Source organism: Vidua macroura, chromosome 9 (assembly GCF_024509145.1).
Source record: "Vidua macroura isolate BioBank_ID:100142 chromosome 9, ASM2450914v1, whole genome shotgun sequence".
Classification (NCBI taxonomy): Eukaryota; Metazoa; Chordata; class Aves; order Passeriformes; family Viduidae; genus Vidua; species Vidua macroura.
Genome location: NC_071579.1, coordinates 21838473 through 21851232, shown reverse-complemented (window position 1 = coordinate 21851232; position 12760 = coordinate 21838473). Strand labels below are relative to the sequence as shown.

The 12760-nt window shown below is 56.9% G+C and overlaps 2 protein-coding genes across 6 annotated transcripts; both read right to left on the bottom strand.

Moving 5' to 3' along the window:
• Nucleotides 1-1328: 1328 nt before the first annotated feature.
• CDC20 (cell division cycle 20) lies at nucleotides 1329-6706 on the bottom strand. Of its 2 annotated transcripts, none has more exons than XM_053985606.1 (11): nucleotides 6611-6706; nucleotides 6060-6256; nucleotides 5359-5504; nucleotides 4638-4734; nucleotides 3983-4111; nucleotides 3428-3624; nucleotides 2999-3093; nucleotides 2423-2654; nucleotides 2186-2311; nucleotides 1898-2015; nucleotides 1329-1590 (listed from the first exon to the last, which is right to left on the bottom strand). In XM_053985606.1, exons 1-11 carry the CDS (start codon nucleotides 6655-6657, stop codon nucleotides 1412-1414), a joined length of 1563 nt encoding a protein of 520 aa, XP_053841581.1. In that variant the 5' UTR covers nucleotides 6658-6706; the 3' UTR covers nucleotides 1329-1411. The 2 variants fall into 2 exon arrangements, with proteins under 2 accessions (XP_053841581.1, XP_053841582.1); XM_053985607.1 differs by lacking the exon at nucleotides 6611-6706 and adding an exon at nucleotides 6432-6596.
• A 162-nt stretch (nucleotides 6707-6868) lies between these two features.
• On the bottom strand, nucleotides 6869-12603 carry MPL (MPL proto-oncogene, thrombopoietin receptor). 4 transcript variants are annotated; one of them, XM_053984657.1, is made up of 12 exons: nucleotides 12396-12603; nucleotides 10170-10299; nucleotides 9654-9829; nucleotides 9179-9438; nucleotides 8946-9102; nucleotides 8650-8779; nucleotides 8198-8370; nucleotides 7952-8094; nucleotides 7650-7809; nucleotides 7396-7483; nucleotides 7189-7276; nucleotides 6869-7102 (listed from the first exon to the last, which is right to left on the bottom strand). In XM_053984657.1, exons 1-12 carry the CDS (start codon nucleotides 12523-12525, stop codon nucleotides 6899-6901), a joined length of 1839 nt encoding a protein of 612 aa, XP_053840632.1. In that variant the 5' UTR covers nucleotides 12526-12603; the 3' UTR covers nucleotides 6869-6898. The 4 variants fall into 4 exon arrangements, with proteins under 4 accessions (XP_053840632.1, XP_053840633.1, XP_053840634.1 ...); XM_053984658.1 differs by having other exon boundaries at nucleotides 10170-10281; XM_053984659.1 differs by having other exon boundaries at nucleotides 10170-10328; nucleotides 12396-12433.
• Between the last annotated feature and the right edge of the window lie 157 nt (nucleotides 12604-12760).

Genomic DNA, 12760 nt, shown 5'->3' with positions numbered 1-12760 from the left:
AGAGCTCCTTCCTTGGACCTCCTGTGATCTTTCCCAAGTGGCCAAATGGGGATGCACCAGCAACACTGCTGGGAATGTACTGGGCTCAGTTGCTATTTTTTGAGACTGTGCCCCTCATATCAGCTTTGTGTGTGTGAGGGGGGTGCTCTGGTGGGTGTGGTTACACCTTCACTGGCCTTGGCAGAGCACAAGTGGAAACCTTTGAAGGTTCCAGCTGGTGTAAAGCTCAGGAGACAGAGCGGTGCTAGGTACAGTGTGGTACTGTGCTGAGGGGAAGGTGAAAACAATTAATAATCCACCCTCAGCTAATCACTGAGGGCTGACAGGAGGCACAGGCTTGGTGGAGCTGCTTTGCACAGACCAAGGTGCTTATCAGCTGTGCAGTGTCCCCAGCAGCCCCTGGCAATGCTGGTGCAGCTGAAGGACAGGCTTGATGGGTCTGGTGCAGCCCCATAACCTCAGACACTGTGGCTCTACCATGCAGAAGCAGCATGGCTGAGCTGGCTATTGGTCAGGTAAGGGCTCAAATATGTTTCCTGCAACTTGCTCCAGCACAGTTCAGCCTGGAAAAAAGGCATTTTTCCAAGTGTAGGGGAGTCAAGCTCCAATAAATGTCAGCTGAGCCTAGTGCCTGCTCCCCTGCATGAAGCCTCAGCAAGGCACCAGGGCTTCCTGTCAGCAGGAGGGGAAGACAGATCAGAGTTACTGGAAGAATACGTGACTGAAGGCTGAGCACAGGGTTGGTGGTGCTTTGCATGGCTCCTCTATGACATCCAGGCTGGCTGTGGCAGTGTAAACTAACTGTTTTGCATCAGGCTTTATGCCAGTGCCAGCCCCCTTCTTGCCTTTGGGGTGATTACAGCTGTTGCTGTATGTTTCCCCTCCTCCTTTTTTTTTCCCAATAGCAATTAAGTCTGCAAAAGTAGCTACTCCAGCACCATAAGCAGGTAGTGATGGTTGCCTGCAGCTAACAAGACAAACTAAGGGGCGCCTGCAGAGCCATAGTAAGGCCCCTGTGGTTGTGAGACAGGACATAACATAAAATGAGGCCACAGCCATGCTGTGCTTCCAGTTGAGCCTGTGGTGGAGTTGCTGTGCTTGTAGTCAGCATCTAGATGGGGCAGGTGATATATCTATCTTATCTGGGACAGAAACAGAAGTACAGCCTTTGCACTTGCACAGCATCCTTCTGCTAGGCTCAGGGTGCCTGTAAACTGGCCCTTAAGGCATAAGTCTCCACCCCTTGCCCAGATCCCCAGCCTCAGGGAGAAGGGGACTTGGGTTTGGGAGCCATGTTTTTTCTTCCATCAGACTCCATTAAGAAAAAGTCAAGTTAAGCAGTTTATTAACATTTAAAATACTGTACAGTGTGTAAACTACATATCCCCCTCCCCACAACAACCCAGTGCTCTCAGCGGATGCTCTGGTGAATAATACTGCTTTTGGCACTGTTTGCCTTCTCTTTCTCCTTCTTCTTTATGGGGTCCATCTCAAAACAGCGCCAGAGCCGCAGTGTTTCATCAGCAGCTGCTGAGGCCACTGTTGTACCATCAGGGCTCATGGTCAGGTTCAAGATTCTGGCAGTATGACCTGAGGAGGAGGAGGAGTGTGCAGTCAGGGGTGAGCTGATCAGCACACGCACATTTACTTCGGTATGCTCCCATGAGCCCTGCCAGCTTGCATAGCTGTCTCCCACTGGTTGTGGCAGCATGATTTCAGACCCCAAGCATACATTTGGAACAATAGTATTTCTTCCACAGCCTGTGGGCATGCTTTACTTCTAGCAGCATGCACCTGGATACTCTCCTGTATCAGTGATGCTGCAGGCTCAAACCAAGGAGTGCAGCTGCCTTCAACCTCTTAACAGCCCTCCCTCATCCAGGCCCTGTCCACCTACCTTGCAGCTCAGCAACCTTGGTCATGGTTGGATACTTCCATAGAACCAGCTGATTCTGTGCAAAGCCATGGCCTGAAATGAACTCCTTGTAGTTTGTTGACCACAGGATAGAACAGACCTGAAAAGAGGCAGTAACACAGTTAAGACAAGCCGCTTGTGCTGATGCTCACCACTCGGAGGTGAGCATGGTCCCCTCCTTTCCCATGCCTCTGGGCCTGAGGAGCCAGCAGCTCTGTGTAGGTGTGCTGCCAGAAGGTGTTTGTCTCCAAGCTGATGTTAGTCTCTCACCTGGGAATGGGCATCAACAGTACTGAGGCAGGCGCCAGAACACACGTTCCAGATGCGGATATGTCTGTCACTAGTGCCACCTCCAGTGGCTAGAACATTCATCTGCCATGGGCACCACGCCACAGCCTGAGAGAGAAGAGTTCATTTTAAGACATACAAGAGGCAACCTGCACCAGCCAGTGCTGCATGTCTGCCTTGCACACAGATATCTGCCCATGGCAGCAGCCCTGTGCTCACCTTGACAGCACCCTGGTGCTGGGTGAAGGTCTGTACAGGAGCAAAGTCTCCACCCCCACCTTGGGTGCATGGCCAGACGTTCACCAGATTGTCATTGCCACCACTGGCCAGGTAGCGGCCATCTAGAGACCATTTGAGTCCGCACACCTCCTGTGTGTGGCCAGCAAGGGTGGCGACATGATGCTCAGCCACTCGGACATCATGGTGATGGATGTGCCCAGTCCGTGCGCCACTGCAGAGAAAAGAAAAGGCTTGCAGGGTTAGGCTGACACATTTTCACCCAAATCCATTTTTGTTGTTGCAAGACTGCTGTACCTGCCCACTGGGTTTTTCAACCCGTGTTACCAGCAACACTGGTCTGTTGGTGTGAGTGAAACACCCACACAAGCTCCTTACAACTTCAGCACAAAGTGCAATACAGGAAAGAGGCTTTCTCACAGTCCCAACAGATAAGGCTGAGCAAGAATCCCAAGCCAGGACAGAAACTTCTCTCTGCTATCCATAACCCACACCATGCATAGATTGAGGGATAGGAGTTTGCAACACCTGAAAACTGTCCTTCACCCACTGCTTTACCTGGAGAGGATGTAGCTGTTCCAGCTGAGGGTTCCCACACGGGCACAATGGCTGGTCATGTTTCGGAGACGTTTCTGCTGCTGAATGTCCCATAGCTAGAGATGCAAAGCAAAAAGTTCTTCAGAGGAAATCCTGTTGCTATGCCCTAGGAACATCACTGCACAGGGTCTGGTATTCAGCCTTCTCAGTAAGGGAAGAGAGAAAATGTGTATCTCATGACTATAGCACAGAAGATAACACTACTTATCAGAAAACCCCCAAATCAAACCCTGCCTTGCACACTGCACTTGGCTGGGGCAGTTCCACCCCACACCAGGGAAGACAAGTCAGGTGCATGGCATCCTTCCTCTGGCAGCCAAGGTTTTGTCCCCAGGCCCCACAGTTCTGTCAATCCCTAGAAAACACCTCTAGTTTTACTCCTGCATTCACCTGGACCTCAGCACTACTTGTGCCAACAGCAAGGTAGTTTCCTTCTTTAATCCATGACACAGAGGAAATGTAAACATCTGGATGCTCCATCTGCAGCAGCTGGATAATCTCCCCAGAAGCGTGATTCCACAGATAAACAGAGTTGTCCAGAGCCACTGCCAGGAAGTTCTGGGAGCTCCAGTCTATGAGATTCAGATCTACGATTTGAAAGAGCAATGCAGGTCACACCATGCTTACCTAGAGAGCCCTGCCCTTCACCCGTGCTGATGCAGCAGGTGTGTGTGTGTGCACATGTGCACGCACACACATACAGGTAAGGGGCAGCCTTCCGAGTGTCACTATGCCCAGCTCAGGGGCTCAGGTACCTGCTCCAAGTCATCTACACAGTGGCCTAGACCACTGTTCCTGTAAGGCTACACAGGGACACTCCAGAAGTGGTCTGTGCTAGCCTGGTTACATAAAATAATAAAACCAGCCCAGTTACACTCTCCTAGGAACAGCGCTCCAGTGCAGAATGCTCTGGATGCCCAGCACTCAACCCTGCAGCCTACTTACAGTAGTCATTGCGGATCTCCGGTGCATCCAAGATCCGGTCTGGCATTGAGGGAATATATCTGCTATTCTTCCTGCTGGATCCAGGTGTCATTTTCTGACTGTAGAGCACTTTCAGGTTATTCTGATATCCTGTGTGCAAAGGAACAGGTTTGTTAACCTGAGTTAGCATCCTCCCAGCTGAGTGCTGCTCACCCAACTAGGAATCCCTTGGAGTGAAAATAAAGTCCCAAGAGAAATTCTCTCTAGAGCGCAGCTAACATCACTGGCAGTGTGAACTGCTGAACCAGGCTGAGCTACAATTTCCTCATTCATGGAAACAAATTTAACAAACACTTGGGTTTTTGTGTCCCATTATCTTTAGTTACAGTTTAAGCTAGAAAGTAGCAGAGAGTTTGATGCTCTTACAGACTTCATGAAGGTTCGCAACCTGCAGTACAGGTGAGCAACTGGCAGTCATAGCAACTTTCCTAAATAAGTTCACTGTAACTGTTATGCCCTCCCACAACCTCAGGAACCCTAAGAAAGGAGACTCCAGCCTGTACAGCTCTCAGAAACCAGTTGATTTCTCCTGTGACCACACACAGAGGCTCTGTGTTGCTGTTCCCCTGACCTGATCTCCCCCACTGATTCAGCTCACACAGATCCTGTATCATACCTTCTGGAGCATTCTGTGGTTTTCCACTGAGACGGAGGATCTTTGCCTCTTCTACATCAAAGCCATTCAGATTCACTGCCCAGGCTTTCTGTTGCTCCTACAGAGACAAATCACCCTCAGTGCAATGCATTTAAAACAACTCCCACACTGCAATTAAAACAGACACCCAAGTCCCCTTCTCTTAGAATCAGGAGGTGTTCAACCATGCTGCAAGGGTCAGCCACACACAGGCAGGTCAAAGCAGTTTTTCCTCAGACTTTCACACATTGTCCTGCTCACATTTTCATACAATGGCAAATTCAGTGTCATTGCCAGTGGGAAAAGCCACAGCACGACCAAATGCTTCATAAACAGATTTCAGAACACAGTGTAAAACATTCCAGAAGTGTTCCCTGTGTAGACATTGTCCTAGAATAGCTACTACCAGCAGTTTCACTTTGCATAGGCTCACAGCTTTGTGTTTTTGTTGCCTGCTATATTTTAAAGCCTTATTAGTCAAAAGCTAAATTTTGCTACCAGAGGCAGTATAGGATAGAGTGCATGGCAGTCTCTACAGCTTCAATCTCACCCTAGGCTCCTGAAGCCCAGAGTTGCAAGTAGTGATGGCTGGGGCTTGTCAGCCCCATGTGCCCAGTCAATAGAACCTATAGTTTACTCCTCTGTAAAGGGGCAGGAAGAATTAGTGGTTGTTGAAGTAATTGTAACTTAGCAACATTCTCACCTTCTTGGTAGGGGATTCCTCTGCAGGATCATTCTCTTTGCTTAGGAGGAAATTTGCCATTTCCATCTGCATAGCACTGCGGTTAGGAATGTAGCGATCACCCCCAGCCTTTGTGGGCGTGCTTTGAATTTTGGATCCAGATTTACCTGCAGTTGCATACAAAAATATAGTCTTACAGCTATTTAACAGCCTGTATTAGAGCTTTCACGAGAGCAAACCCAGCACTCTTCCACAACGCACCCACCAGACAAGCAGGACTCTGAGATCTCAAGCCACCCAGGCACAACTAACTTTTATTTTCCTCCCTGCCACCAAGCTGTGGTTAGGGACTGTCTGGAGCAACTCCTTGGGTCTAGTGCAACAATTCCAGAGTCCAAAGATAAGGGGAGGATACAAAAACACTGTTACAGGACGTAAAGCTGTCAGCTGACAGTCCCGCCCACACTTGCCCCAGCACGCAGCTGTGCCAGCAAGGCTCAGCTGGGGATCAACAGTTCGCCGGCCCCAGTTCTCAGAGCTCTGCCCCTCATGCTGGGAAGGACAATCACTGGGTGATTGTCAGGAGCACAGCCCACCTCCTCCTGCTTCTCCAGCAAGCCGGTAGGGCAGCGTGGCAGGGAGCACAGAGCCCCATGGCTACAAGCAAGCAGCCTGGGCGAGGCTCCCGCACTCAACCTCTGCCGCTGGGGGCCGGCGCTCACCGGGTGTCTTGGACGGCGTTTTGCTGGAGCTGTGGGAGCGATTGGCCGGCTTCATGGGCGACACTCCGACGGGGCTGGGCCCGGGGCCGCTCTCCTTGGCCTTGCGCTGCCATCGCGCAGGCGGCGCGTTCGGGATCGGCGTGTCCAGCTTCAGCAGCCCGTGCAGGTCCGCCTCGAACAGGAACTGCGCCATGGTCCTGCGGGCGGGCGGCGTCAGCCGTGCCCACCGGCCGGGCTGCAGCTGCTCCGACAGGCCCCGCCGGCCTCCCCACCACCGCACCTTCCAAGCCCTCCGGCCGCTCCTCCCCACCACCCAACACCCTCCACTCTCCCCAACCGCTCCTCGGGGACACTTTCCATCAGCCGACACACCCTCCCTCCGCTCCTCAGGGATCCTTTCTATCAGCCGACACCCCTTCCAGCCGCTCTTTGGGGCTCTCTCCGATAAGCGACATTCTCCCTTTCCCTCGTCCGCTGGACCACGGCCTCCCCTTTCGAGACCGCGCCTCAAAGCTGCCTCCCCGAGCGCCCCGGCCCTATCGCACGCTCACCTCCGCCGCGCCGCCGCCGCTCGCCCGCCCCGCCTGCGCCGCAGCATTTTAAACGGCGCGCGGACGGGGCCCCGGTTGGCCGCTTCAAACCCAACGGCCGCGCGCTGCCGGGCGACGGCCGCGCGACGCAACGCGATTGGCTGAGCGGCGGGACGGGGCGGGGCGCTCCGCGCGTGCAGTTAAGGGGCGGGACCGGGGGGGGGGCGTCCTTGTTGGGGCGGGGCGATCCGGGCCGGGGGCGGGGCGGCGAAGGAGGGAGCAGGCGGGCGCTTGGGCAGGGACGAGAGTTTATGGCGGGGTGGGGGCGGTCGTGGCTCCCCGCGGCTCCCAGCCGCTCATGAGCAGGTAGGACTGGTTGGCGATGTCGGTGCTGGACAGGCGGCCCCCAGCGTTCTCCGGCGGCGGGCCCGCCTCGCGCCGCGGGCCGGGCAGTACCTCCAGCAGGCAGGGCAGGACGGCCTCCTCCGGCGGCTGCTTGTCGAAGGCGCTGGCCTGGGGGGACACGGAGTGGACACGGTAGGGGCTGCCCTTCGAGCTGCCCTCGGGGGAAGCTGAGCCGTCCTGCCCCACCCCCTCACCTGGCCGTGCTTGCTGCTTTCCTGGAGGAAGCTGCCCAGAGCACGGTGCAGGTCAGGAACGGGCGGCCAGAGTTTCTGTTTCACGTTGCTGGGTACAGAGGAAGGGGCATCGAAGGTACTCTCAGACTTGGGGTGCCCTAATGCCCCGTGCAAGGTGCCCAGGCTTGGTGCTGGACCCTCCCGCTTGCCCCCGGCACAGCCCTTTACCTGTAGAGGGAGGGGAAGGTGCACCGCAGCCCCAGGAGCACTGCTGAGAGGAGCAGCGGCACCACCGTAACACTGGGGATGAGCCAGCCTGCATCGGAGGAGGAATGCTGGAACTGTAGCCCTTTCCAGACCCACCACCTCTGAGCCCTTCGCAGCACTCTGCCCGGTGCTCCCCACCCCATTTCCAGCACTCTCCGTCTCTTGCCGTCAGCCGTGTGGCTCCTCTGGGCGCAGCCTCCAGCCCTGTTCCTTACCCGCATCAGCCACGGCATCAACCACAACAGGTTTGGACCAGGCGCTCCAGCTGCCCTGGTACCACGGCCCGCTGGGCTGGGCCCGCACCTGGGCGTGGTAGCGGGTGCCTGGCCGCAGGTCCAGGACTTCTTTCCTAGCTGCTCGTGGAACCTGCAGGACCTGCGGGGCCGAGCCGAGCTGGAGGCATGGCTGCTGTGGGGCGGCACCCGAGGGGCAGGTCCCGGTTTGCCTGGCCCCGTGCCTGCCATGTGTCAGCAGTGGAGGTGGGCAGGGCTGCTCGGGGTATCCTCCCAGGCCTTACCTTCCAGTCATGGCTGTTCTCCATGGCATAGCGGACCTGGTAGTCCAGCTGCTCTGCCAGCAGCTCCAGGGGCGGCAGCCACTGCAGGCTCAGCCGGCCCTGCGACACTGTTGCCTGCATAAACTGTGGGGCATCTGTGAGCACTGTTGGTGTTGGGGACAGTCATGTGTCGCTCCTGTGAAAGGGGACATGGGACACTGTGTCCCCTGTGAGCCAGGCAGGGGCTGTGGTGGCACTGGGACTCACCAGCCTGGTGCAGCCAAAAGGGCTCCTTGAAGTAGCTGAGTGTAGGCAGCATGTGGGTCCGGGTGACATTCACCAGGATGGAGATGGCACTGCCAGCCTTGGGCTGGAAGGTGCAAGCATGAGTGCCCTGTGCCCCCCTGCTCACCTCCTCGCACTGTTGCCATGCATCTTCCCTGTGGGAGGAGTGGGGAGCCAGTCAGTCCCACCAAAGCATACCCACAGCATTCCCCCAGCATACAGCCAGCATTCCTCCTGCACTTGCCCAGGAAAGCTACTGCTGCTTGTAGTCGGAGGTGCAATGTGGCCAGGAGAGGTGGTGAGGAGGTATGAGATTGGTGGTCGTAGGGCAGAGCAGGGCATGGGCAAGGGGCCCAGTGTGGGATATTGGGATGCAGCAGGACCAGTGGTCCCTGGGATGTGCCTGAGTGCCATATGACTGCCATGCCCCTTACCTTGTGCCAGCCCCGCTTGGAGGTGGCCGGTAGAAGAGCTGGTGGGAGCTGTGGGGCTCTGCAGGGTCCCAGCTCCACTCGCAGTGCACGTGCTGCAAGTCAGGGGTACTGCAGCACAGCCCGATGTCTCCTGGGGAGGCGAGAGCCAGGGCAGGGAGGGGGCTGCTTCCCCTTGGCCCCCCAAAACTTGGGTGTTGCATCTCACCTACAACAGGACCCCCACCCCCTGCAGCCCGAGGTGTGGGTGCCTCCCTGCTGTTGCTGCCAGCACCCCTGCAGAGGGGATGGCTGCTCACCAGAGGAGTGGGGTGTCTCGGCAGCCACTGCCTGTGACCAGGGCCCCCAGACGCCGTCCATGGAGGTACCGTCAGGCTTGCTGCGCACCTGGATGTGGTACCTCATCCCTGGCTGCAGGTCCCGGAGCACCACCCAAGTGTTGGCCTGGACCAGCCTCTGCAGGAGAGTGGCCAAGCTGAGGAGTAACTGCAGGCCTCAAGCCCCCCTGCCCATCCCTGACCCCTCTGTGTACCTGCCCCAGTCCCGGGGAGGCTGCCCTGGCCCTGGGTGTGTGGGTGCTGACAGTTGACTGAATGGAGAGCTCCCCAGCTTGCTGCCCACTGGGGTTCAATGTGGTGCTGCCGGGCATCCCTGGGGAGCTGGCAGGACAGCACTGCACTTCATAGAGGAAGAAGTTCGGGAAGTCAGCAAGTGGTGGCTGCCACGACACGCAGAGCTGCCCTGCAGCCCCAGCCCAGCGGGCAGTGATGTTTACTGGGGGAGCAATGAGACCTGCAGAGAACATGCCAGGGTGTTTGTCCTCCTGCAGCAGCTCTGGTCCAGGCAATGCCTGGTCCTGCTAGGGGACACATGAAAGTCCCCCCCAGGGCTGCCTCTGTGCATGCAGGGCTCAGGGTGTTGCCAGCCCCTGTGGCAGGCAGGTCAGGGGACCCACATCTGGGGACTGTCCTGCTGTCACAGGGCATTGCCCAGTCAAAGGGACTCACCCACTGCATCCACGCTGAGCTCCCGCCAATACTTTGTGTGGTTTGTGGTGGCATCCAGGACGTGGAGGTGGAGCTGGGTGAAGAGCCGCACGTCCTGGCTGGGGAAGACGCAGACATGTCGCTTCCTGCCAGCCCCATGGTGCCACGTGGAGACCACGCATTCTGTGGGCACATCCCTGAGGAATGGAGAGTAGGGTCTTGCAGCACCTCACACCTCCTGCCTTGGGCCAGGCTTGAGGAGAGGCAATGTGGGGCACAGCACTGAGACCTCGGTGTCACCAGCTCCTTTCCCGTGCCATAATCCACTGTAGGGCACCATCCCCATGGGACTGAGGGACAGCCAAGGCCTCAGCCCTGCTGCAGGGTGTGCAGAGGCTGCTGTATAGCTCCTTTGGGCTCTCCATCTCTCCTTGCAGCTTGGAGTCACTGGGATGGCCCAGATTGCTGTGACACCCTGGCCCTGCTGCTCTCTGTGCAGCAAGGAGGAGGCTGGGCTGTGTCCCCACCATCTCCTACCTGCTGTACCAGTAGTAGAAGTGGCACATCCCAGTTGTTGTCTCCTCTTCGTCCCAGAAGCAGGTGAGGTCCTCGAAGGAGCGGGAGAAACAGAGGATGTCCTCGGACACGCCTGCTAGCAGTGCAGCGTCTGGGAGGAGTGTGGCCATGAAGGAGCCCCTGGGCACAAACCCATCCCCATCTCACCTGCTTCCACCTCAGGCACGCAGGGCAGCCTGAGTATGGCCGTGGCACAGGTGCTCTCCACCAGCTTGGCACACTGGGGACGCATATGGCACCCATGCTAGCTGCTGGCTTGCGCTGGGGTCCTGGTTGGGGCAGGACTCCCCCCGGCCCCACCACGCCCCCTCCTCAGTACACGAGGTCCTTGAGGACAAACAAACATCCCAAAATAGCCCTGCGGTCGGAGGGGAGCTCAGCGCCCAGCGATCGGGGGAAGCACCCCTGCCCTGCTCATGCCGGAAGGTGCGCGGAAGTGAGATAAGGAGGAGCAGCACCCCAGGGAAAGGGAAAGGGCCTGAGGGCTGGTGTGGGGGCATGTGATCCTGAGCCGGGGGGCTGCCCAAACCCCTGCCCAGAGACTGCCCTGGGGACATGTTTGTCCCCCTCAGTAATCCGTGCTCCCTGTCATTACATGGACAAACTGGAGCATCACACCTTGCAGGATTTCTATCCCAAGCACTGGTAGCTCTGCTGACATATGGGTGTCTTCCTCTGTTGTCTTGGAAGAGGGGACAGCCTCAAGATGCAGATGTGTAATGCACAGGGGTGGTCTTGCTGTCCCCAGCATTGCTTCAGCAGTCCCTTCACCCTCACTCCCTCTGTGATCTGCTCCAGCCCTCTTCCTCCTCCTTTTCCTACTGGCATTTGCTGCCTTCCCCAGGGGTTGCCCTCAGCTGTGGGACCCCACAAGCCCACTGCCAATGTCTGCTGCATTTGCTGAGTGCATCCATTCTCTGCTACACACCCACTGCTCTGCCAATTGAGCCCATCTTGGGCAAAGAATAAGTCACAGTTCCCAGGTATTCTTGCCACCTTCTTGGTGTCCTTCTGCTCACCCTGTCCCTTCTCTTGCTCTGTCACCCCCCAGCCCTGTTCCTCATTTCCCAGCCCTGTGTTGCCTTCTTCCCCATGCCCATTGTCCCATCTCTGCCACAGCCACCCCACCTGTTCTCTTTTTACCCCCATTACCCAACCCCAGGCCTCATGCTGGCTCCATGACCTCACCCAGCTCCGAGCACGAGAAGATGAAATGGCCAGGTCCCAGCAGCTCGGTGGCACAGGGACCCATGGCACCAGTGGGAGGCCACCCTGTCCTATGGGCTATCAGAGCATCTTTGCTGACCACAGCCCATTTCTTAGGAAGGACAGCTGCCCAGCTCTGCAGCCCTCACCAGCCATGCCTGGGCAGTGCTGCCAAGCCAGCGGAGGGCTCAAGGCACAATGATTTTGCAGAGGCTGTGGGCAGAGTCCAACCCTGACTCTCGTCCCACTGTCCCTATGGGGGTGACTCAAAATGTGCTCCCAAGTCTGTCCTGGCCAGAGACCTGGGGTGGGGCTAGAGAGACAAGCAGGAGATCAACAGGGTTTTATTCAATTAATGCTTTTTATGGTGTTACAGAAAGTTCTAAAGGGGCTGTGAGGTGCTTAAAGAATGCATGGAGAAGCCTGAAATGAGACAAAGTTGGGGAGTGGCTCTGGCAGGTGCAGTGCACCAGACTCGAGCCAGTGAGCCAGACTGGGGCCAGCTATCAGCTAAGATGAGAGTGTCCAGCAGGACAGCAAGATCATGCCAAGGCTGGTGCAGGAGCACTGAGGTTGGCCTGGAAGTGCCACTGCATTGCCCATGGTGCAGAACTGTGCCATCAGATGTTGAGTCTTGTTCAAACCCTCATCATATCATAACAGAACTTTTGCTGAGGAATCCCTCTGCTACCTGAGTAGGACTGGGAGCACCAGGTTGCCATCCTCAGGGACAACCCATGGGCAGCCAAGCTCTGCTTGCAGAGAGTATGGATGTTCCTTTACTCCAAGCATCTCAGGGTGTCCCACAGGTGAGAAGGGCACTCTGTTGCTTATCCTGAACATTCACTGCACACCCTCCTGGAATGCCCCCTTCCCAATCCCATAGATTTTGGCTGCTCTGAGGTATTCGCTGCCCACACCTGGCATTCTAGCTCCTCTCTGGCCCATCCTTTGGGGGAGAAAATAGCCCCAAGGACCTACCTTGGGATGTCACTGGCTCAGGGGCTGACGATGGGCTGCGGAGGCTGAGCAGGATGGTAGGGAGCAGTGAGAGCTGCCAGCCCTGGCACAGGCAGGCTGCCATCCTGCAGCCTGTGTGCCGGAGCCACATGTGCCGCACTCAGCCCTTCCAAGTGTCCTGGGAGCTGCTGCGGCTCCTCCAGGCGATACCTTTATCTGGGAAGTGGTGGCTACGCAGCTCAGGAAGCCTGGCTGGGGGCTCCCCCCGCCCCATCACCAGCACTTCCCTGTGCCTGAAACCACAATGCCGCCGGCCGCAGTGCCAAGAGAGACTGCTCCTATCAGATAGGTGGCATGTCCTGCCCTTGTGGCTACTGGCATGCTGG